Below are 24,185 nucleotides of genomic sequence, written 5' to 3' on the forward strand. Positions count from 1 at the left end.
CTGCCCACCTCCCACCCACCTGTCCAGGTGGAGTTTCTGGGCCAGAGTCCGCCAGTCGGCACCCCGACTGCAGGGCGGGTCCAGGCTGGTAATGATCTTCTGCCGAATGAGGAAGGGGATCTTGAAGGCACTGGGGCCCACTAGGGCTGGGACCCCCCCTTCACTCTCCAGGACCAGCAGCTCAGAGAATCTCGTGTCCTGGAGATGGGGAAGGATGGAGGTACCTGTTAGAACTTGCCCAGCCCAGCCCACGTGCTGGGTGGGAGACGCTTGGACCATCCCAGGGCACACATGGGTACCTACCATGGGCCAGGTTCCTGCTCCCTGGAGTGTGGAGGTGCAGCGATCTGCTCACAGTCACACAGCCAGTGAGGGGAGGAGCCTCTGACCCCATTCTCCTTCCCCCTCCACCCCTCCCTAGTCACCCCTGCCAGCCTCTGCTGACCACTGAACTCTGCTCTCCTCGCTTTGTCTCTACCCACCACTCTGCTTCCTCACTGTTGCCTCATCCACCTCGCACTCATCCTTCTGAGCCCCAAACAAGCCCCTCCTCTCACGGAAGTCCTCCAGGGCCCCCAGACCAGCTCTGCCTCCCCCTCCCGTCCTGTGGCTCCCTACCCTCTTCCACCCCCTCCCCAAGCCCCACAGTCTCTGTCTACCTCTGACTACATGTGCATCTACACCTCCCTCCTCGGGACACTTGGAGGAAGTGCCACGTGGTTTCTAGGAGGTGGGCTTGGGGGGCCGGGTAGGCCCAGAGTGGGGAGCAGATTATGCAGTGCAGCCCACCTTGGTGATGTTGAAGTTGACATTGAAGCTCTGCCCATCGCCCTCCACCTGCCACACCCACACCTTGCAGGCCAGGTCGCTGGTGCTGGGGCTGACACGCTCCAGGGTGAAAGTGCAGTGCAGGTACTGCTGTGTGCCATTCCAGATGTGATAAAAGGGGATCTCCTGGGGGCAGGGGGGTTACAGAGAGGTGGTGTCAGGGGAGCCGGGCTTGCCTAAGCCCGGCTCCCAGCACCCCGAGCGTCCTCACCTGGTAGCTGACGAGGAGCTTGCTCTTCCACAGGGAGCTGGGCACATCGTGGATGGACAAGCGCAGGTTGTGGTAGCTATCCTTGAAGTGCAGGACGCGGGGCTCCTGGATCAGCTGTCCTCCCAGTTGTTTCTCCAGCTGTACCACCTCCTGCAGTGCCCCAGGTGTCAGCCAAGCCCACAGGGGCACCCTCTCTACTGCCCCCCTCCCAGGGCCAGGGGCGGTCAGCCCTCCGGCCCAGCCTCTGTGTGGCAGGTACCTTGAGTGCGTCGTGGGTGTCGTGTAGGCAGTAGACTCGGATGTTGTACTCGAGTGAGGTGCAGGCCACTGGGGCGAACAGAAGCAGCTTGAGGCGCTTGGCGGCAGCCACGCTGAGGGCCTCTCCCACCAGGGCGAAGCGGCCCAGCTGCTCCGTGAAGACGTAGCAGGCGCCGGCCTCTAGCTGGCAGTAGTAGAGGTGACAGGGTGCCTCCTCACCCAGGTGCAGCACGTCCTGTGGGCAGGGCCCGACGGGTCAGGTCGTGGCCAGCTGCAGCCTGAGGACCCGGTGGGTAACCTCCCGGCCAGCTGCCTCTAAGGAGTGGCCAGAGACTGGGGAGGGCGCAGGGCCCAGGGGCCAGGCAGGAAGGTGGACTCCACCGAGCCTGGGGGGATGGGGGAGGCTTCCGGCTCACCTCCCAGCTGCCTTCGCAGGACTGCTTTTTGAGGCGCAGGCTCCAGCTCTCGGGGCTGGGCTCCCCACAGTGGTCCATGGTGAGGATGACGGGCCGCGTGAGCAGGACTCCAGGGGGCCCACAGCTAACGATGGGACTCAGCAGGGTCTGACAGCCAGCTAGGGGCAACCTCAAGTGGGGAAATATGGGTGGGAAGGGAAAGGCGTCAGGGGGACAATCTTGGGAGCCTGAGGAGAGGGCTGTGGAATTGAGTGGCACTTAGGGACGCCCCCACCCCTTACCCTGCCCTCCCTTGGGCCAGGCCAGAGCAGACCCCACCTTAGGTGGGGGAGAGGGCAGGGGCACCAGGGTGACAGCAGGCAGGGCTTGGACCCACCCAGCCCCATCAGCAGGGCCCATGCCCACACCTCACGTCTTCTGGCTTGTGCAGTGTGAGGTAGATCTCGTAGATCTTTCCTCGGGGTATGGCGTCCGGGGGGATGAGGAGGCTGATGCCTGTGACAGAGGAGGGGCCAGAGCTTATTAGGGCTGCAGAGCCACCAAACGCCCCACTCTGCCAGCCCCGCCCTAAGCCTCCCTCTGAGGACTGACTGGTGCCAGCCTGGCCTGGGAACAGAGGTGCCACTGGGACTGCCAGGCTGGCCAGTGGGCACAAAGCTGAGGGAACTCATGTGGGCAATGCATGCCTAGTTAGCCTGGGTACAGAAACTTCTGGATGCTGTACCTCCCACCCTCATCACCCACTTAAAACCTGCCCTGCCTCCAGGATAAGCCCAGCTCCTGATAGTTAAGGCCCTTGGCCCTGGGCCTAGCCTGCCCTGCACACTTGCTGTTCTGAAGCCACCCCCATAGCTGTGCCTCTGGGCGCTCCATCCTCCTGGTCTCCCCGAGCTCCTCTCCTCCCCCTCAGCTCGACCACTTCTGGGCAGGTACCTCAGCTCTGTTGGTCTGTGCTGGGCAGTGGCCCCCTGTGGGTGGGGCTGGGCCCTTTAACAACCCTGCCTGCTTTGGCAGCCCTCCCTAGTTTGGATCCCATTGCACATGCGTCCTGTCTGGCTGATTCACCTTTGTCCCAGTGTCTAAAGGGGCAGCATCTGAAAGCATCTGCTGGGGCCCAGGAGGGAGAGTGAAGCCAGAAGTGGTGGATTTGTGGCTCCTGCCCACTTCATGCTCCTGTGCTGCCTCCTGGTGCAGCTGCCAGGGTGGTGACAGACAGTCTGAGTGACCCACGTGTGAGTGCTCTGTGGCAGGGTATGCTCAGGCAGGTACTTATTCAGCGAATGCAAACGCTGAGGGAAAACCATGAGCCCTGCTCTCACGGAGCACTCAGCCCACAGGGAAACAGGTAAGTGGATGGCAGCAAAGGGTGCTGGGTATTGGGTGAGAGCAGAGAGGCGCAGAGCCCCCCGGCCACCACCCTGCTGGGAAGTGAGGGGCAGATGGTCACTGAGCACCCACTGGGTGCCTGCCCTTTTCTAAGATCTTGACAAGGACCATCCCCTAGCAGCCCCGCTGAAGGAGACCATGAAGCAGAGAGAGAGAGGGAGAGCTGCCAGACCAGAAGGGGAAGTAGCAGTTAGGCCAGTGGATGGGGGCAGAGAGGCCGTGTGTGCGAAGGGCAGCCCAGTGTATTTGGGTTCATGAAAGGACAACGAGGCTACCAAGTGCAGGAGAAGCGTGTAGGGGAGGGGAGGCCCCAAGGGACGAGTCCTTGTGCTTCTGTCATTCGGGCTTTGAGTGGAAACTCCAGAAAGGGACATGATCAAGTCTGGCTCCTATGAGTAAATGCTTGCAGCTGTGAACCAGACGAGAGGCAGGTGTGGTGGCCTAGGCCAGGAGAGGCCGCAGGAAAGACAGGCAGAAGGAGGCAGGCACAGTGGAGAAGAAAGAAGGATGCGATCAGTACATGAATGAAGCTGGGGTGGAGATGAAGGGGGAAAAGTGAGGAAGAGCAGGAGGTCAAGGTGACTCCCAGTTTCTGTCTTGAGCAACTCGACTGCGCTGTCCCTGAGGTAGGGAACACGGGGAGGGAGGAGGTTCTGGGGGAGGGTGGGAGACGGTGCTGTTTTAGGCACGAGGAACCTGAGGTGCTGTGAGACATACAGATGGAGCTGCCCAGGAGGCAGCTGGGTGTGCGGTTCCGTCACCCAGGAGAACCGCGGCTGGGGATGGGGGAGTGGGAGTGATCTACACAGACACGGCGACTGAGGCCGTGGAGAGGGTGAGATCTGCGGAGAGGGCCCCGGGAGGGGGCGCTGGGAAACACCTGCATTTAGGGAGCAGGCTCCAGAAGCAGCTGCAGGGGGACGAGGAGGTCTGGGCCATGCAGGGTCACTGAAACTGAGGAAATAAAAGATGTCAGGGTGGGAGCGGGCAGTCACACCAGGCACCGTGGCTCTTTCTCAGATGTCCTAGGGGTTTCTGTGAGGTGCTGGGTGGAAAAGCCCCTGTCCGGATGTTTTTCCTCTGCTCTCTCTCCACTAGTTCCCCCAGCTCCCTGGGGCCTAGGGCCCAGCACACACAGGCTGGCTGGCTATGCAGATGAATGGACAGTAATACTGTGTCCTTGGGCAACAGACGGGAGACAGCCCTGGCCTCCGTCTCAGTGCCAATCCCAGAGACTGGATCCTTACCAGTACTCTGTCCTCTTTCCTTGCTGGGCTGGCCCAGCTCTCACGGTGAGGCTGAGAGGCACTGGAGGAACGTCAAGGCTGTCCCACCCTCCTCCAGGAGGGACTCATGTTAGTCTTGCCTCCTAGAGCTCCCTGGGGGCAACCCAGGGGTGTTACCCACCTGTATTAGGGATCATCAGCCGGCCCCCGAGGAAGTTGAAGGTCCCATAGGCCATGTTGCTGGTGCCGCGGGGCAGGGAGCGGAAGTAGTTCTGGGTGGAGAGGCGGGAGACGAAGTCCTCCGCCTCCGAGGTGGGCGAGCTGTGGTGCAGCGTGTGGCGGCCGCTGCCCAGTGGGCTGAGCAGGTGCCCGTTGGTGAGCTGGAACTTGGGGCTGGGCCCATCTTGCCGGGGACACAGACTGCCCTGGTAGGTGGTGGTGGTGGTGCTGAGGTCTGGCTGGATGGTGAGCAGATGGGGACTGTCTGCAAGGATCAAGGTGGACTCAGAGTGGCACAGGGGCTGGGGGGTGGTGGGGGCAGCCCAGTGTGGGCGACTCTTGGCGTGGAGGCCCCGGCATGAGTGCGGGGGGCGGGGGCACCCCACCTGCTTTGCTGGGCTTGATGCTGACGGGCTGGAAGCCTGAGGTGAGGATGGACGAGTCGGCCACGTCCGAGTCCAATCCCTCCTTCTTGCGGCAGTACACAAGAATGAGGACGAGCAGCAGCAAGAGGAGGCATACCGCCACAGCTATGAGGCCCACATAGAGGGCCACGTCCTCTGGGCCGGAAGCAGCTGTGGGAGAGAGTGCAGCCTTGAGAGGGGTAGAGGGCAGGAGGCCAGAAAGGAGAGGCGAGCAGTCTACACTGCAGGGGGATGGGGCCTCCGCTCCTTGGGCATCAGCGCCGGGGGTGGCAGCAAGCGGCATGAAATATCAGCGCGCATGCATTCCAGTCCTGCATCTGCCACCACCTCACTGTGTCACTCTGGGCAGGCGGCATGCCTCACCGGCTCAATTCATAGTGAAGCTGCTGCTGACAGAGAATGGAGGTGGGGAAGAGCCACTTTCCCGGCTAAACCGGTTCTTCTGGGGCCATGGGGCCAGGGGCAGCTGAGACTGAGGGTGAGCGCCTAGGATCCCTCAAGCAGGGAATCTGCTTTCTGGGGCAGGGGGTGGGGGTGGGGGATTCTGCCAATCTGATTCCTGGCCAACCCCTGGACCTGGAGCAGGGATGCTGGGCTCTTCTCTTCTGCCTGCTCCCCACCTCCCCCATCCCCTCCCCACCCTCCACCCCGCCACCCCGGCCTGGGGCAGGGCTAAGGAGAGAGTGATTGACTGCCCGGAGGAGGCGATATTGATTTTAGAAGGGTTTTGCATAATGAAAGAAATGTCCATCAGAAAGGAATTGACACAGATAATTAGGTTTTTAATTGAAAGAATGGGGGAGGGTGTGTTCTAGAGAAAAAAAATCCAACAGAGATCTTTAATTGTTAGTTATGGCCTTGTAATTAACAGGCCTCACAAGCCTTGTGTCCCCACAGGACTTGTATGTGCACTTGGGGGACGGGGCAGAGGTAAAACTGTAGGAGAGGATGGGAAGGGGTTTGGGAGACAATCCCAGAGGCTCGGTGTGCATGGTAAAACCACCGACGTATGCAAGTTTCAGGGCAGGTGTGGGAAGTATTGGGGTGTATGTGGGCACATGTTGGGTGTGTTAGGGATGGGGGTGTCCCCCAGAGGTCCTGAGCTTTGAATAGGAGGTGCAGCCTGTGGCAGGGGACTGACTCCCTGAGCCATCACTGCCCCAGGGCGGGCAGGGCCAATCCTGGCAAACTCAAGAGGGCTCCTGGGTGGAAAGGACTCACTGTGCACACAGAGGTCGCTGGTACAATTGCGGGTATCCAGGTCAGTGCCTTGGCACTCCTCGCCTCCATTGCGGGGCGCGGGGTCTGAGCACTCACGGCTCCGCCAGTGGGTACAGTCGAGCCCACAGGCCGACCATTTGCTCCATGGGCTCCAGCTGCCATCCACTAGATATGAGACAGACACGGACAGAGAGGAGATGGCACGGTCAGCCCAGGGAGCTATAGCCCAGGCTGTCTGCCAGCGTGGCCCTGCTGGGCAGCCAGACCTGGTGCAACGCCAGGGCCAGGGCCAAGCCTGCCAGTCTGCAAGCCCTCTGGTGTCCAGCGGGCCTGGATGACGCATGCTAATGACAGGAGGCACAATGACGCTGGGCCTGCTTGGCTCTCCCACACCAGGGGCCGTCCTGGCCCTGGGGCAGTGAGGGCCCTCGGTCGCACGATGACCCCTTGATCCCAGGCGCGGGTGGCTCTACAGTACCAGGCTGGGCCCTGCCCCACATGGACTGTCCCTGTCCCGACAGTACCTCGGACTCTGTGACTCAGCCCCTCCACTGAGGCTGAGTCTGCACACAGACTGAGCCCTGCCTCTGATCACACTGAACCCCATCCTGGCCTTGGACTGAACCTGGCCCTGCGTGTGGGTGGGTGGGATGGAGCCAATGGGGAGCAGGCTGGTGGGCACGATGGAGCCAGGGCACGGAGATGGCGTGGTGAAGAGCGATGCGGGAGGTGGCGGCCGCTGGTACCTGGGCACAGGGTGGCGCAGGCTGTTTTCTGGACATTCTGCCCCTCACAGAAGGCACCCCCGTTGAGAGGCGCCGGGTTGGTGCAGCTCCGGCTCCTTTTCTGCCAGCCGCGCCCACAGCTGGCGCTGCAGACAGACCACTCAGTCCACGTCGACCACCCACCGTTCACTGGCCGGACAGAGAAGGACTGGGTCAGGGAGCGGGGGCTTCCTTGGACATGCTGGCCCAGGGGCCAGAGCAGGACAGAGGGGCTGTGAGCTGGAAGTGGGCAGGCTGCAGCTGGGCTGAGAGAAAAGCCCTGGAGGGGAGGCCACGCTTCTGCCCTTCTGCCCCCTGGGGCCTGGCAGCGCTTGCTCCACAGCCCCTTTCCCGGTGGGCACTGCAGGCACTCAGGAGAGCCAACCCTAGCTGCAGCTCCCACATGCTCCTCCAACCCAAACCCCAGCCTTTTATGGGCTGACTCCCGCACCCTTCCTTCTGTCTCCTCCTGGGGGTGCCCGGGTCACTCTGCTTCCACCCTGGGGTCTGTCGCATTTTTAGACTTCCATCTTGTCCCTTCATCTCCTCCTGCACCATGTCCCCTGACCACAGGTAAGCCAAGGGATGGTCCGGCCACCAATAACACCTCTGTCCAGACAGGCCCTTCCACTCCTGAACAGCCACAGCCAGCCCTTTCCCCATCCTTCCCCATCAGGCCACAGCTCGGTCGGCCCGGTCCTGGCTCTTCAGGGAGCCAGCCACGTGTGGTTGCCACAAAGGCACCCCAGCGCCTTGCCTATGCCCGGAGCCCTTCCACCCTGCCAGCACCGGGGCCCACCATAGACGATGACAGCAGCGGAGGCGCTGCGGCGACGAGCCACGATGTTCTTGGCCACGCAGGTGTAGTTGGCCGTGTCAGCCAGGCGGGCCTGTCGCACCACCAGACTGTGCTCCCGCGTGATGTACACATTGGGGTCCATGGATGGGTCCACAAGGTCCTCGTTCCGGAGCCACTCCACCTGGGGGAGGGAGCCATGCCACTGCACCGCCTGACTGTGCTGGCCCTGCCTGGAGCGAGCGTGGCCCCTGGGTGGGGGGGATCAGCCTGGAGGGCTGGGCAGGGCAGGCTGAGACCTGGGAGCACTGCCCACCTGGAGTGGTACTGCCCACCTGGAGTGGCACTGCAGCCCCGCTCACCTCGGCTGGGGGGATGCCCTCTGGTGGGCGGCAGGGCAGCACGATGCCCTGCTCCAGCGACACCTCCTTGGCCAATGGTTCCTGCTCAAAGTTCTTCCGCAAATCTGGGGGCAGAACAGAAGCGTCTCCCTGGCTGAGTGCCTCACACTGGGTCAGCCTGGCTGACCCTATCCGCTGGTCCTGCAGAGACCATGGCACAGGCCAGGAAGAAGCGTCCAGTGCCCGAGGGGAACGTAGTGGGTGGCTGGGCGGCATCTGTAAGCACTCCCTCCAGCTGTCAAGGCAGGACCTGAGGATTTCTTATGGGACCTCCTCCCGGGTGACACCCTGAGGCCCCTCCGCCCCGGACTCACAGGCAATGCGGATATAGGCCTTCTGACTCTTGGTGGTGCCCGAGGAGCTCCACGCCACGCACTGGCACCAGAACTCCTCCAGCCCGAACACCTTCTCCACCTGCTGCCTCGACACATTGATGCGGACCTCCATGGAGGGCAGTCCTGAGAGGGGAGGGGTGGGGAGCAAGGGCGTGTCTCGCGCATCGTCCTCATGGTCCAGTCCCCTGCAGGGTCCCAGCGCCACCACAGACACTCCCTCTGCTGAGCAGGGGAGCTGGCAGACACTGCGGGCAGTCCTCTGCCTGAAGAAGGGGCTCCCGGGGAAGTCCCTTTGTATCTCCTGAAAGTCAGGAGTGGGTACTTGGTCACCCAAGGCCTATCTCCCTGGAGTCAAAAAAGTCAGGAAGGGGGTTTCCTGCTATTTCAGAGACAAAGTCACAGAGGAACCTGGGGCAATGGAGGGTGACCTCTAAAGGACACCAGGCAGAAGGGGTGAGGCACACAGTCCAGCCCTGGGGGCCTTTGTGGGTAAAAACAAAAGGTAAGGAGGGATCTAGGGTTTCTCTGGTGACTCAGATGGTAAAGGATCTGCAAGCAATGCTGGAGATCTGGGTTCGATTCCTGGGTCAGGAAGATCCTCTGGAGAAGGAAATGGCTACCCACTCCAGTTTTCTTGCCTGGAGAATGGGCAGAGGAGCCTGCTGCTGCTAAGTCTCTTCAGTCGTGCGACTCTGGGTGACCCCATAGACGGCAGCCCACTAGGCTTCCCTGTCCAGGAGTAGGTTGCCATTTCCTTCTCCAATGCATGAAAGTGAAAAGTAAAAGAAGTCGCTCAGTCGTGTCCGACTCTTCGAGACCCCATGGACTGCAGCCTACCAGGCTCCTCCGTCCAAGGGATATTCTAGGCAAGAGTACTGGAGTGGGGTGCCATTGCCTTCTCCAATTCATGGAGTCACAGAGAGTCGGACACGACTGAGTGACTAACACTTTCACTTTCACGGAGTTATCTGGCTGGCCTCCTGGGGTTAGTAGGTAGATTCTGATGTGTGATGATATAATAACAGCTATTAACAAGATAATGACAGTGATTATGTAGTATGATAATAGACCCCTGGGGCTTAGACTGTTTCCAGAGTGCTGGCTTATCTTCTCCAGTCTGCTCCCTTGGAGGTATTTGCTCCCATTCTGTGGATGAGGAAACAGAGGCTCATAGAGGCAGTGACTTGCCAGAGGTGCCCAGGGCTGCCTGCTGTGTGAGTCCAGAATGTGTTCAGGGTTCATGGGAGTGGGGGGGTGGGGTGCTAGGGGTGCCCCTCGTACCGGGACAAACGCTGGTGATGGGGAGAGACAGCCCACAGAGGGGAAGCTGGCCTGTGATGGGTGTCTGGGACCTTCTTTATCCTGTATGGACTGGGCCCGAAGGATCCCTTCTCAAGGGTGGACACAGTACCCAGCCTCCACACACCTGCCACACCCAGAACCAGCTGTGGGATGTCTTGGGAGTGTCCAGGCCTCTGAGGACCCAGAAGGGAGGGGGGACCCCAGCCTTCCTCCAGTCCCCTGGCCCTTAGCTGAAACTAGTGTCCCCAGGAGTGAGAAAAGACTGTTTGTTTCCAATTCCTCCTCCTCCTGACCCCAATTTCCCTCGGGTCACTGGCTTACCAGAAAGAGGGAGAGAGGCTGGTGCTTCCATTGTTAACAGAGAAATTCAATTAGGGCTGCCTTGCAGGAGGAGCAGCAGCCCAGCTGAGCAGGCAAGCCAGGAGGCTGTTTTCTGTCTTAATTTCTCTAACGTGTCTTTCCCTGACCCTTGCCCAGACCCCTCCTCATGAGTCTCTCCAGCTCCCATACAGGTCCCAGATTTTTCTATCAGTCACCTTTGTCCCCTTACACCGTGAATTCTCACAGGAGATGGGTGGGTCACCTCTGGCTGAGGTCACTATCATTGGAGATCCCTCCATTCTGGGCACCGCCTGCCCCACACTAAGGCGATGGATGTGAACGTCCTTAGGGGTGGGGTGAGGGCTGAACTGAGAAAGGGTCCCTCACAGGGTCTGTGTATAGGACAGGGGCCCTGGGCACCAGCTATCTGTCAAGCATCTGAGAAGGAGCTGTGCACCTACTTGGGGGCAGAGACAGGGTCCTCCCTCTCAGCCTCGGGTTAGTGGTGGGAGACTTGCAGAACATTCTGAACCGGGTGCTTTTCCTCTCTTGGGTGGACAGGTCTATGGAAGCACTGCTCAGTCTCCCAGGGAGGTGGGGGGAGCTCACGCGCCACCCAGGCAGCTTAGCTCAGGGAGAACAGCACTAAATTTAAAGTGCTCCTATTTCTTCCTCCCTGTCTCCTCCCTCTTCTGTCCTGCCACCTCCTCCTCTCCTTCTTGCTGCCACAAATGAGGGCCAAGTTTGTCCACGAGCTCTAGATCCAGGCAGCGCCCTTGAGCCCCACAAGCTCTGGGGGTGGGGGAGACCCGAGCTGGCTGGGCCTTGAAGTGAGGGGCTGTGCCCTCCCAGCTGCAGGTTGCCGAGCAGCCGGGCTCCCAGGAGCAGTTTCTGGGCACGGCTGTGTCTGCACCTGCCTGGTAAATGGGAACAGATGCCAGCCTGGGGGAGGGCAGCAGGAAGGTGGGGGTCCCTGCTGGCTCAGGCCCGGGATCATGTCGGGTACGTGCAGGCATGTGAGGGCTTGGGTATGTGGGGAGGCCCTGGTATGTGCATGCTGAGTGTTTCTGGAAGGTGGAGGGGTGGGGGTGGGGGCCTCTGAGGCCAAGCGAGTGCGTAGGATACCTTCTTACCAAACTGCTTTTCATAATCAGTTGGTTTGTTTAACACACAATAAATTATATTATACTCCCAGACCAGAGTCCAGTACTGGGTAAATTTCCAACTTTTACACTATCAGTGGGTTTGGGTTTAAGAGTTTTCAGGCTTTGGTCCCTTCTCCCTGGTCCCTGGATGGGGAATGGGGCAAGCAAAGGGGAGACCAGATACTCTCTCCTGGGGTGTCCACTCAGCCATCCCCACCCCCATGCAGGGCTCCAGATTTGGGCTGATCTCTGCCTCTGTCATGTCTGCCTGACCACAGCATGCCTGGGTCAGGGTATTGGGTTTGTGTGTACCATGGGTGCCACCCACTGCCTGGGCATCCATTTGTGGGTGAGGGAAACCTATCTCTTTGCCTCAGAGCACTCAGCGGCTTTGGGTTAAGAAGTCAATAAGATCAAAGAAAATTCAAGTGGGCTGGCCATGGGAGGCCTGAGGTTGGAGGCTCAGAGCAGGAGGGGACCCTGGTGGCCATGGATGGGATGTATCTCTGTGAGCTCTGCTCTCCGCCTGGCTTGAAGGGAGCAAGGCCAGCAGAGCCTCACTGCTTTGCAGGCAAGAGCCTGGGTCTCGCCCAAGCTGTGGATACCAGACCTCATGATGGCAGGAGACAAGGAGGGGTATATGTGGGAAGCCTGGAAGGGCAGGTTGTGAGCAGTTGGGGGCTGGCCTGGAGACATCCCAAGAGGTTCCAGGACAGGCCCTCAAGGCTGCAGGGAGACAGGCTATGGTGATTTCCTCTTCCTCGCCTGTTCCTTCCCTGGGGGACCTACCTCAGCAGCAGGAGGACTCTTGATGCTGCAAAGTGAGGCTGGGCCCTGGGCATGGGGCAGGAAGATAGGGAAGACCTGGAGCTGGGCTCTAATTGGGTATGAGAAATCTCACAGCTGCCCCCAGCAACGGAAACTGAGGCCCATGGGGGAAGGGGACCGACCTGCCAAAGAGGCCATGTACCCTATCCATTCCCTTCCCGAGGGTGGGAAGCAGATCTGGATCACTGGCACCAAGAGACTTGCGGGCTAAATTCTTAGCCCCTCACCCAGACCTGGCACATGGCAGGTACTCCGTTGACACCTGAGGACTGCAAGAAGGCTGCTGCCAGCAGCAGGTGTGTGTAAGGCCAGGACAAGGTAGGCTCAGGGACTTGGCTAGGGGCTCATGCTGAAGACCAGCCCCGCTGACCCTGCTAGGGTAGGATGGCATGTGACCTCTATGGACCAAAAGACCTGTTTGGAGTCCTGGATGAGTCAGAGCATCTGTAACACGACAGACTGGCTCTGAGGACTAAATCACACGCTGCCTAGACTCAGGGCTTGTCTGCTCACACCTGCATTCTTGTGCAAGCTTCCGTGTTCACCAGGGCAGGGCCCCATCCCCTGGCCTCCCTCTGCCCAACCCTACCTCCCACAGTGCAATGTGGCTGCAGCTTCCTTGTCCCGCTGACCACCCCCTCCACCCCCACTTCTGCTGCCCCAGGCCTGGGCTTCTGGCCAGCCTGCTGTGCCCTGCATTTGTCCTTTGACCTGCTAGGCATTCCAGGTGGTTTTAAGACTGGGGATGGATGGCAGCCCTCACTCCAGAAGTCCGTCCTGGGCTGCCTGGTTTCTTCTGCCTGGAGCATGGGCCACCGCCCTGGGCCTTGGTCTCCTGCCTACTCTTGGCATCACTGTGAGTTGTTCTGGGTGCCCTCTGCTGGCCCTATGACTCAGACCTCACTCAAGTAGCCAAATCCAGCACAGGGTCCGTGTGCTGTGTGTCTCAGGCTGGCTGAGCCTAGGTGGGAAGGGGCTCCGGGCTTAACCTGAGGACTCAGCATGTGTGGGCGGCTCCATGGAGCATCAAGGCGAAGTGAAGTCACTCAGTTGTGTCCAACTCTTTGCAACTCCATGGACTATAGCCCGCCAGGCTCCTCTGTCCATGGAATTCTCCAGGCAAGAATACTGGAGTGGGTAGCTGTTCCCTTCTCCAGGGGATCTTCCGGACCCAGAGATCGAACCCAGGTCTCCCGCATTGCAGACAGATTCTTTACTGTCTGAGCCACCAGGGAAGGGGGCCAGAAATGAGCTTAACTGGAGTCCAGTTAGTGAGGAGGAGAGGCTGTTGTCAGCTTCACTGGGCCTGTTCTCGGAGCACAGGTTCCCAAACAATGGCTTTCTGGCCCCATCCCCAGGGCTGGAGGAGGGAAATGAAGGGGCCCACAGAAGGAGCACTTCTTGGGTCTGCCTCTCCTGTCAGCCTTCCACATGGGCCCCGAGCGTCACCCACAGCACTGGTCATGTCACTCGGTAGCTTGAAATCCCACAGCACTGTGACCTCACTTCAGAGCTGAATGGGGGAGGCTCCTGGGTGGCCCCAGTGCCCCCGGCGCCCACTCCATCCCCTTCCCGCTGAGCCCTGACATGCCTATCTGCCTCCAGGCCTTTGTTGGCGCTGTATCCTTTCCTAGGTCGCCTGGGACACCCTTTCCCTCTTCTTGCCCTGACCAGGGTTACACGTCTCTGCCCCGAAGAGCCCACCCCGGGCAGCCCTAGCTCCCAGGACTCATAGAGAGGTCACTGTGCCACCCACCCTCTCTGCGGGGTTGTATCTCCAGCTGGGGAGTGGTTGCTTAGGGAATGAGTGCACCAACAAACCATCATGGAATTGAGGTCTGTGAGCTCTTCTGTCATCTGGGACCCACTCTTTCCAAGCCTTTCTCTGCTGGCACCACTCACCAGGCAACCAACCCCTCAGGTGGAGCGGCCAGGACCTGCCCTACCATCCACAGCTCCCTGGGATATTTTGGTGGTGAGGCCTCCCTTTTACCCACCAAGTGATGAAGTCTGGTGAAGGTAGGCCTCCCAGAGAAGGCCTTGGTGTGTACACAGGGGTCCTGCCCACACAGAGCTGGTTAGTTTCACCCTGGCCTCTGCTCTTTGGTGGGCAGCAGGGCCCCATCTCTGAGCCTCCACTGCCTCGGGGGCTGAGATGCCCCCCGCAAGCCCCCTCCCCCACCACGTCCCTCTTCCCTTGCCCCTTCCTGGCCTTACCGCTGCTCCCATCCGTGCTGCGCTCAATCACGTGGTCCACCTGGCGTACCCACTCCCCGTTGCACTTGAAGAAGATCTGCGTGGCGGGCGTGGCCTTGCACACCAGCAGCACCGGCTTGTTCTTGACTATGTACACATCCTCAGGCTCCACCAGGAAGTGGGGAAGCAGGTCTGGGTTGGAGCCGGGCACCGGGTTGGGCACCGGGTTGGCCACCGTGGCACTCTGCTGGGCACCTGTGGTAGGAGCAAACAGGGCCGGTGAGTCGGGGGGTGGGGTCTGCTGGACTTGGGGGCCCTCCTGGTGCCACCTGCCTGCTCAGGGGCCAGGGCCAGGCCACGAGGAGACACCTGTGGGGCCAGGCTCTGCCGCTTCCAGTCCAGTGACCTGGGCTGCTTAAATGGGCCCCTCACCAACCCTCAGTGTAAAACGGGAGGAGCAGCAGCCCTCCCCACCTCTCCAACCCACACCCACCCCCGACTTATGAAGACCTGTGGAGACCTGAAACGAGACAAAGGCAAAAATGCCAGCCTGTGGCGATTGTCAGGGCTCATTACTCCTCTGGTAGAAGTTCAGGGATCTGGGGAGGTGCCAGGGTAGAGCTGGAGGAGGCAGAGGGCCCCGGCAGCCAGGGCTTAGGGGTCAGGAGTCCCTTCCTCTGGTGCCGGGCTGCCTGGGGGGCTGCTTCTGGCTTGCTCCCCATTCCTGGCCCCTGCACTTAGTAGGAGCTGAGAAAATAGCACGTGAATGAAGCGGGGAGAGGCTGTGGCAGGTTTGGATGTGAAGGGGCGCTGGTGGCTGTGCGACAGGTGAGGCCCCTGTAGTGGGGAGGGGCGAATCTGGGTGAGCCTGGGCTGCTGGGTGGGTGGGTCTCAGGCAGGGTGGGAGCCAGGAAGGCGTGTCTGGGAGCCTGAGCCTAAAGTCTCACTCTTTAAGGAGAACTGAACATGGGTTTCCTTCTAATTTTAACTGAAAACCACAGCTATCCCACAAGTCATTTGTTGCTAATTACACAGGTAATTGGCTCTGAGGCTTTGGTGGAAGTAAAACCCTCAGCAGTCTGCTCCCACAACAGGACCCGGGGAGGGTGGGGAGGGGTCGGGGGCAGAGTAGCCTCGGCCTCCACACCCACCAGACAAGCCCCCTGACGGCCGGGCCTCTCTCTCGGGGTTGCAGTCACTTCCCCCAACATACACTCCCAACCAACAGGGGCCTCTGGGCATATGGAAGGAAATGCTTCAGAGACCCTGCTAGGGTGACCTTGGGTGAGTTACCCCTTCTGTGGAGGTCCTGACTGCCCAACGCAGGTCGGGAGGTGCCTCCTGCAGTGGCTTCCCAGCTCCACTACCCTCCTCACCTGCAGCCCAAAACCCGTGGAGGGCTTCTAATGGGTGGCCTGGCTCTTTGGGCCCAGGGGGCATCCACACTGCTTTTTCTTTCTTGCTGGAACAGGGACCCTCTCTTTCCGAGGAGGGATCCCCTCCACTCAAGACTGTGATTTTGGGGAGGGGATCTGTGCCTGGTCTGTAGGCGTCAAGGGGGTGAGCTGGGAAAGTCTGCAGAGGCTGAGAAACCTGCTGTGACTGCAGGTAACCCCCACTCCCCCAACCCCAGGCTGTTTCTCTGCCTGCAAACTGGGGTTTGTGTGTGTGTTAGTCACTCAGTCATGTCCGACTCTGCAACCCCATGGACTATAGCCTACCAGACTCCTTTGTCCATGGGATTCTTCAGGCAAGAACACTAGAGTGGGTTGCCATACCTTCCTCTGGGGGATCTTCCTGACCCAGGGATCGAACCTGGATCTCCTGCACTGCAGACTGATTGTTTACTGTCGGAGCCACCAGCAAAGCAGGGTACGGTACCCAGTTCTTTGGGCTCGTGAGGGGGAAAAGGACAAAGGCACAGTGCTTGGTCGATGTCAGTTGCTATCCGCACCCAGAGCTTTTACACGACAGTGGCAAAGGGCTCCAGCTCCCTCCCAGCAATCTCTTCAGGGATGAGGGCTGACGAGGAAACTGAGGCACAGAGCTTGCCCCCAGTGTCTGCAGCAGTGGGCTCATCCACCTCTATCCCCAGCCTGTCCCCATGCCTTCGTGCACTTTGTGCTACACTGCAGTGAAGGCTAAGCCGCCTGAAACCACAGTTGCAGCTGGGAAGACACGCTCCTTTGGTCCTGCCCCCACCCACTCCTGAAAAACCTCCATGGGGCTTGGCCAGTCTGCAGGTGTGTTTTAGGGTGAGGGAGGTGGGGGATGCTGGCAAATGGGAGGAGCCCTCCAGATACTTTACAGATGTGGAGTCTGAGGCCTGAGGGAGAAGTCACTTACCCTGTCCCCCAGGTTCAGCCTTGGGCTCTGGGGGGCCACATCCTGACCCTTTGATGTAACATTCATTTGTCACTCAGCAGCCCTGACCCAGGCGGCAGGCTCAGCCAGGGTGAGGCTGAGTTGCGCTCTGGTTTCCCAAGGTCTGGAGGGTGAATAGGACGAGGGACCCCGAGGAGGGGTGCTGTGGGTCAGGAGCCTCTCTAGATGCCTACTGGGGAAGCCAGAGTATCTCTGCAGACCCCCAGGCCACACAGAGCAGAGCCCATGGAGGTGGGGGGCAGGAACCACAGGCTCCAGAAGAGACCTGAGCAGCAGCTTCTGGGCCTGCCCATGCCCCGCCTTGCACAGGCTCGATGTGATGGCCCAGGTCTGCCTACTGGCTCAGAGCTGGGTGGGCAAGGGTCCTGGCTGGGGAAGGCGCATGGCCCCCCAGCTTCCCTATCGATCACTGCACCAAGCACTACTCACGTCAGCCGCCCGCTGAACCCAGCACAATCCCTCATGTCTGCATTTAACTGCTAATGAAAAATAAATGTACTGTGACCAATAAGGGACATAGCTCACTTCTCCCGGGCCTCTGCCACGCCATGTGGGCACGGTCTCCCCTCCCCACCCCCTGGTGGGGCATTTATTAGGTGGACCCAGGGGCCCCCTCTAGGCTGCATTATGCCCTCTGGCAAGGACACTGTAAGGCCATGGGTGGGGTTAAATTCAGCCCTCTTGGGGCTGCTGGAAGCTTCCTGGGTGGTCAGAGCTGGTTTCCCCTCTGTGTGGCCCCAGAGTGCACTACGTGACCTCCACCCTTGTGGTCAGCACTTGTGATCTGCCTTCCCCCCTCACCGTCCCAGTTAGGTCTCTCTCCTGGACTAAAGCCGGGTAAGAGCCTTGGGTCTCTCCCTCTCCACATTGCAGGCCACCAGCATGAGTGATCTTTGCCTTTGACATGAAACCCTGTATTTGCTCAGGGTCATATGCTATATGATGCCTTCAAAAGGGCATGGCTTCACGTGCCAGCCTGGATGGGAGCAGAGTTTGGGGGAGAATGGCTACATGTATATGTGCGGCTGAGTCCCTTCACTGTTCACCTGAAACCATCACAACATTGTTAACCGGCTATACCCCAGAATAAAATGTATGTTTTGGTGTTAAAAAATAAACAAAAAAAGACATGACTCCACTCCCTACTGCAGCCTTCCTCCTTTGCTGGCACTCTCCTACCTTTTCCTCAGGGCCAATTCAATTCACTTCTTCTGAAAGAGGACTCCCCGACCTGGCCGACTTCCCTGCTTCGCCTCTAGGACCCATCCTCACTGGAGCTGTTATCCCAGGAGAAGCAAGTGTGTGGCCGAGGCCTCTGTCCCCACTCCCAGCCTGTCCTTCTCTGGTCCCTGCCGCCCAGCTCAGCCTGCCTACTGCCAGGGAGGGCGAGTGGGGATTAGGATTTGGGTACCCACTCCTGCTCCCTTCTGGCTGTGAGCATGGGAGGAAGGCTTTCCCAATGCAGATGCTGGGGCTGTGGGACAGCAGGCAGGGGCAGGGCCCGCCAGCCTCACCCTGCAGCTCTCCAGGAACTCCACCTGCCACACCCTGGCCAGGCCTCTCCTATTTGCCCAACCACCCTCTCAGAGTTCAGTTGGAAGACTTCTTTTACTAGTGGATTCCTGATGGGCTCTTGGTTGCTGAGAACTGCAAATGGGGCTTTACCGATGATCAGGCCTTGAAGTAGGAACCCGGCTTCCAGTGAGCCCTGGGGCTGGCCGGCTGGCCCCCACGCACCTCAGGAGGGCTACCTGTCATTGGCCCAGGCAAGACCTGGGCTCCTGTCTGAGCGGGTTCACGGTCCAGTGGAGGAGGCAGCATGCCCAGTCCTGAATGTGGCACATACCCTGGTGTGAGGCTCAGGGGACAGTGTGGTCACAGGAGCAAGTCGATGAAGAGTATGGAGCCAAGAAGGCATCCTGGAGGAGGTGGCTTTTTGGCTGTGACTTGATGTCTGGGTGGGGGAGTTCCCAGATGGACCTCATAGGGCCGGCCCACTATGGCCCATTCCACTGAAGGCCTCCCCATCCAACCCTCTACAGCCATCCTGCCTCCCACCACACATTCCTCAGGGGGGAGATCTCTGCATTGCCCTGCACACAGCACCCCAGAGGCTTCCCACTGCCCTCCCAACAAACTCCAAGGACATACGCCTGTCCCCTCTCTGACTCACCTCCTACTAGTCTTCCCTGCACTCCCTCTGCTCTGGCCATGCTGCCGGGCTCCCGGTCCTCACACAAGCCCAGCTGTGTCTTGCCTGACAGTTTCTGCTGTCTCCTTCTCCTAAAATCCTTCTCCTCCTGGCCCGGGCACTCTGGGCTCTGCTCAGACCTTCACAGAGGAACTGCCCCAAGTGCTCTTCCCTCGGTGCCCTTACACCCACACTTTCTGAATTAGCACCCCTATAACCTGCTTCTTTGGGATTGTCTTGATCACTGCCTCCTGTACAGTGTTACAAACTTCCATCCATAGTTTTTCAGGCGCTCTGTCTACCAGATCTAATCCCGTTAATCTATTCATCACCTCCACTGCATAATCATAAGGGATTTAAGTTGTACCTGAATGGCCAAGTGGATATCTCTACTTTCTTCAATTTAAGTCTGAATTTTACAAAAAGATGCTCATGATCTGAGCCACAGTCAGCCCCAGGTCTTGTTTTTGTTGACTGTATAGAATTTCTCCATCTTTGGCTGCAAAGAACATAGTCAGTCTGATTTTGGTACTGACCATCTGGTGATGTCCATGTGTAGAGCCATTTCTTGGGTTTTGGAAAAGAGTGTTTGCTATGACCAATGTGTTCTTTTAACGTTGTATAGGAGGCAGTGACCAAAAACATCCCAAAGAAAACAAAATGCAAGAAGGTAAAGTGGTGTCTCAGGAAGTTTTATAAATAGGTGAGGAAAGAAGAGAAGTGAAAGGCAAGGGAGAAAGGCAAAGATGTACCCATCTGAATGCAGAGTTGCAAAGAATAGCAAGGAGAGATAAGAAGGCCTTTCACATGAACAATGCAAAGAAATAGAGGAAAACAATAGAATGGGAAAGACTAGAGATCTCTTTAAGAAAATTGGAGATATCAAGGGAACATTTCACGCAAAGATGGGCATGATAAAGGACAAAAACAGTGAAGACCTAAAAAAAGCAGAAGAGATTAACAAGAGGTGACAAGAATACACAGAAGAACTATATCAGGAAAAGGTCTTAAAGACCTCATAACCACAGTGGTGTGGTCATTCACCCAGAGCCAGACATCCTGGAGTGTGAAGTCAAGTAGGCCTTAGGAAGCATCACTATGAACAAAGCTAGTGGAGCTGATGGAACTCCAGTTGAGCTACTTAAGCTCCTAAAAGATGATGCTGTTAAAGTGCTGCACTACATATGTCAGTAAATTTGGAAAACTCAGCAGTGGCCACAGGACTGAGGTCAGTTTTCATGACAATCCCAAAGAAGGGCAATCCCAAAACTGTTCGAACTACCACACGGTTATGCTCATTTCACATACTAACAAGGTTATGCTCAAAATCCTTCAATTTAGGCTTCAACAGTATATGAACCGAGAACTTCCAGATGTTCTCGGACTTAGAAAAGGCAGAGGAACCAGAGATCAAATTGTCAACATTCATTGGATCATGGAGAAAGGATGGAAATTCCAGAAAAACATCTATTTCTGCTTCATTGACTATGTTAGAGCCTTTGACTATGTGAATCCCAACAAACTGTGGAAAATTCTGAAACAGATGGGAGGACCAGACCACCTTACCTGTCTCCCAAGAAACCTGTATGCAGGTCAAGAAGTAACTGTTAGAACTGGACATAGAACAAGGGACTGGTTCCAAATTGGGAAAGGAGTATGACAAGGCTGTGTACTGTCACCCTGATTATTTAACTTATATGCAGAGTTCGTGCATGGTACATCATGCAAAATGCCAGGCTGGATGAATCACAAGCTGAAATCAAGATTGCTGGGAGAAATATGAATAACCTCAGATATGTAGATCACACCACCTAATGGCAGAAAGAGAAGAGGAACTAAAGTCTGTTGATGAGGGTGAAAGAGGAGAGTGAAAAAGGTGGCTTGAAACTCAACATTCAAAAAACTAAGATCATGGCATCTGGTCCCATCACTTTATGACAGATAGATGGGGAAAGAATGGAAACAGTGACAGACTTTATTTTCTTGGGCTCCAAAATCACTGGGGATGGTGACTGCAGCCATGAAATTAAAAGATGCTTGCTCCTTGGAATGCTGTGACAAACCTAAATAGTGTATTAATAAGAGACAACACTTTGCTGACAAAGAGCCATCTAGTCAAAGCTATGGTTTTTCAGTAGTCATGTATGAATGTGAGAGTTGGACCATAAAGAAGGCTGACTGCCAAGGAATTGACGCTTTCGAAATGTGGTTCTGGAGAAGACTCTTGAGAGTCCCTTGGACTGCAAGGAGATCAAACTAGTGAATCCTAAAAGAAATCAACCCTGAATATTCATTGGAAGGACTGATGCTGAAGTTGAAGCTCCAGTACTTTGGCTACCTGATACAAAGAGCCGACTCATTGAAAAAGACCCTGATGCCAGGAAAGATTGAAAGCAGAAGGAGAAGGGGACGACAGAGGATGAGATGGCTGGATGGCATCACCGACTCAATGGACATGAGTTTGAGTGAACTCCAGGAGTTGGTGATGGACAGGGAGGCCTGGTGTGCTGCAGACCATGGGGTCGCAAAGAGTCAGACACGACTGAGTGACTGAACTGACTCAGTGGACATAAACTTGAGCAAACTTGGAGATAGTGAAGGACAGAGGAGCCTTGCATGCTGTAGTCCATGGGGTTGCAGAGTCAGACATTGACTTAAGAGATTGAACAATTACCTGCTTCAGAACCCTCAGCAACTTACAGAATCCTTTATTTCTGGAGTGTTTGTTGAGTGACTGAATGACTGCCCCCCTTTTCCCCCTTGAACTTCAGATTTGCCTAAGGATGGCCCCCTTAACTCTTGTTCTGCAGGGAGACCCAGAGAGAGCTCAGAGTGGCCCACAGGCAGAGATGTGGGTAGGGAGATGGCTCTGCACTCCAACCTGCCCCCGCCACACCCCAACATCCTGCTGCTCTGACGCTGAGCCTCCCTTTTCTCACCAGCAGCCTGGGATGATAAGACCTACTCGTGTAACTCTGAGGCCCAGGGTGTGTGTGAAAGTGCTTTCAAGTGTTTTATTTTTAAAAGCACCACGAAACTATGAGGTGTGATTAATCAAGCTATTAATGAACTCGTATTTACTGAGCAAGGACTCAGTCCCACGGAGCAGGGTGGGAGGGCTGGGGGCAGGGTGTCATCTGGCCTCACTCAGCTGGGAGCTGTGGATGGTCCAGTCTTGGTCCACAACTTGCTCCTGTTTAACCTCCCAACAGCCAGGCCTGCGTCAATGGTGAGGGGGAGGGGCAGCAAGCCCCTGCTTTTGCCACTTCCCTGAGAAATGTCCTGGGTGTGGAGATGGGTGGAGGAAGGAGAGGGGGCTAGGGGCCTGGCAGCCTCTGTCTTTCTCTTCCTGGCTGTCCACCCAGCACTGTACCCGCCTCCCCCACCCCAACTGTGCTCCCAGTCTCTCTAGCCTGGAGATATGCATTTGGTAGGTCCGCTGGGGGCCTGGCTGTCCTGCTCCACAGGCCCGGGTGGGGAGAGGAGAGTCCACAGGATGGTGCGCCACACACTTTGCCTGGCATTCAAGGCTCTACTGGCCCAGGGCCTGAGCTGCCACCTGGCCTCGCCTCCAGGGCCTCTCTTCAAGTGTGTAGGTTGGCATCTTGACCCTTTGCAGTTGTGCAAAGTGTTAGTTGCTCAGTCATGTCTGACTCTTTGGAACCGCATGGACTGTAGCCTGCCAGGCTTCTCTGTCCATGGAATTCTCCAGGCAAGAATACTAGAGTGGGGAGCTGTTCCCATCTCCAGGGGAATCTTCCCAATGCAGGCGCATATCCTGGCTGGGGCCTTGTCTCCCTCCCCTGTCCGGCTGATAGTGTCTGATTTTCTGCAGGGAATGCCTGGCTCTCCCCCAACTCCATCCATATGGCCATTCGGTCTGGGTGGGCTGACATCACCTCTGGTCCCAGAGGTAGGTATGTGGCACCAACTGGTGCCCAGATGGGCAGGTCACCCCACTGCAAAAGCTGGGACTTTGGGATTTGGTTTGGGATGCTGGGAAGAGAGAATCTCTCTGCTGGACCAGTCCCGCTTGTCCTGCCGGCCATAGGAGGCCAAGTGAATGGGAGGCCGTCCATGGGTCTGAAGCAGAGGCTTGGAGAATGGAGGGAAGAAAGGAGATCGACTCCTCACTCTGTGGGAAGCCTGGGGTCTCAAGAAGCCGGAAGGCAGAGCCTGGATTCCTTTCTCTGCCTGAGGCCAGTTGGAGTGAGGATCCTTTCATTGCTTTGATCCAGTCCCCACCTGCTCTCTGCCTGGGTGACTTCTACTTGTCCTTCTAGATCTGCTCAAATACCCCCTCCTCCAGGAAGCCTTCCCTGACCCCTAGACAGAGCTGGCCGCACCTCCCCCGGGCTCCCACAGGCCCTGGTTGAACTCACCTTGGTACCTCCCACACCATGTGGTCACCCTTTATGAATCTGTCTCCCTACTCAGACTGTAGGTGCCTTGAGGGCAGGGACTGAATGGTGACATTGCCCTAACCCTTAAGCATCCCCCAGAGCCTGGCCAGGGACCGGCACACACCAAGTGTCCAGTGAGCGCTTGTTAAATGAATGTTGACTATGATTCCCTTGACAGGGAGCACAGCCCAGAAAGGAGGGCTGAAAGAGGGGGACACGCACTCAGCTTTGTCTGGAAGCTAGCTCTGCTTACTTTCCAAACAGTCAATTCTAGAACCCCCCTGTGGTGAACTGTGGGGAGGTGGGCCAGGGGACAGCGGAGAAGCTGTAGTTCAGGGTCCAGAGGAGACAGAGGGGCGGGAGCCATGGCCACAGTGGTGGGGAGCGTGCGGAGGGGGTGCAGACACACACGGGAACAGGGATTTGTGCTCTCCTGCCCATCTGCACCCCTGCAGCCAGGGACGCCCTGGCGAGTTATTATTTTTTTAAATGTGGGCAATTTTATGATGAGGGAGCTTCACTCAGAGGCTCTGATAAGCAGGGGTGAAGTTAGCATTTGCTGTTGAAGAAACACACACAGCGGCGGGGTGGAGGGATGGTGGGTGGGAGGCCATGAAGAGACAGATCTGGGGGCTTCATGAAGGACTCTGAGCTTCCAGGTGGCAACTCAGAGCCTTGGACCTGCCTGGAGGTGACGATGGAGTGCCATGAGGCCAAGCAAGGTGGGGCCACGCCCTGGTATTTTTTTAAATCCAACATGCAAAAACCTTGCTCTGTACACCAGCTGCTTCCAGGGCTCACTGCCTGCTGCAGACCCCTGTGCCGTCCCCTGCTTCTTGAGCTTCGGTTTCCTCATTTGGGGCAAATAGTGCTGACCTGGCCCCAGGACAAGGTGGGTCAGGAACACCACCCCTGGGGCCTCCGGGCG

General features: G+C 57.7%; 1 protein-coding gene across 2 annotated transcripts in view; it reads right to left on the minus strand.

The window, feature by feature from the left end:
• Positions 1–24,185, minus strand: part of UNC5A (unc-5 netrin receptor A) — a 64,407-nt gene that overhangs the window by 1,389 nt on the left and 38,833 nt on the right. Inside the window, exons 2-15 of one of the 2 annotated variants that reach the window (XM_027546900.1) lie at positions 14,300–14,533; positions 8,466–8,609; positions 8,113–8,216; positions 7,754–7,934; positions 6,937–7,104; positions 6,191–6,355; positions 4,931–5,119; positions 4,507–4,809; positions 2,121–2,208; positions 1,714–1,882; positions 1,299–1,532; positions 1,040–1,189; positions 790–954; positions 20–198 (exon numbers count right to left, since the gene is read on the minus strand). In XM_027546900.1, the coding sequence (XP_027402701.1) occupies positions 20–198; positions 790–954; positions 1,040–1,189; positions 1,299–1,532; positions 1,714–1,882; positions 2,121–2,208; positions 4,507–4,809; positions 4,931–5,119; positions 6,191–6,355; positions 6,937–7,104; positions 7,754–7,934; positions 8,113–8,216; positions 8,466–8,609; positions 14,300–14,533 (2,473 nt within the window). The remainder of the gene's footprint in view (positions 1–19; positions 199–789; positions 955–1,039; positions 1,190–1,298; positions 1,533–1,713; positions 1,883–2,120; positions 2,209–4,506; positions 4,810–4,930; positions 5,120–6,190; positions 6,356–6,936; positions 7,105–7,753; positions 7,935–8,112; positions 8,217–8,465; positions 8,610–14,299; positions 14,534–24,185) is intronic. The other variant, XM_027546901.1, reaches the window with a different exon arrangement.

This window comes from Bos indicus x Bos taurus, chromosome 7 (genome assembly GCF_003369695.1).
Source record: "Bos indicus x Bos taurus breed Angus x Brahman F1 hybrid chromosome 7, Bos_hybrid_MaternalHap_v2.0, whole genome shotgun sequence".
Lineage (NCBI taxonomy): Eukaryota > Metazoa > Chordata > Mammalia > Artiodactyla > Bovidae > Bos > Bos indicus x Bos taurus.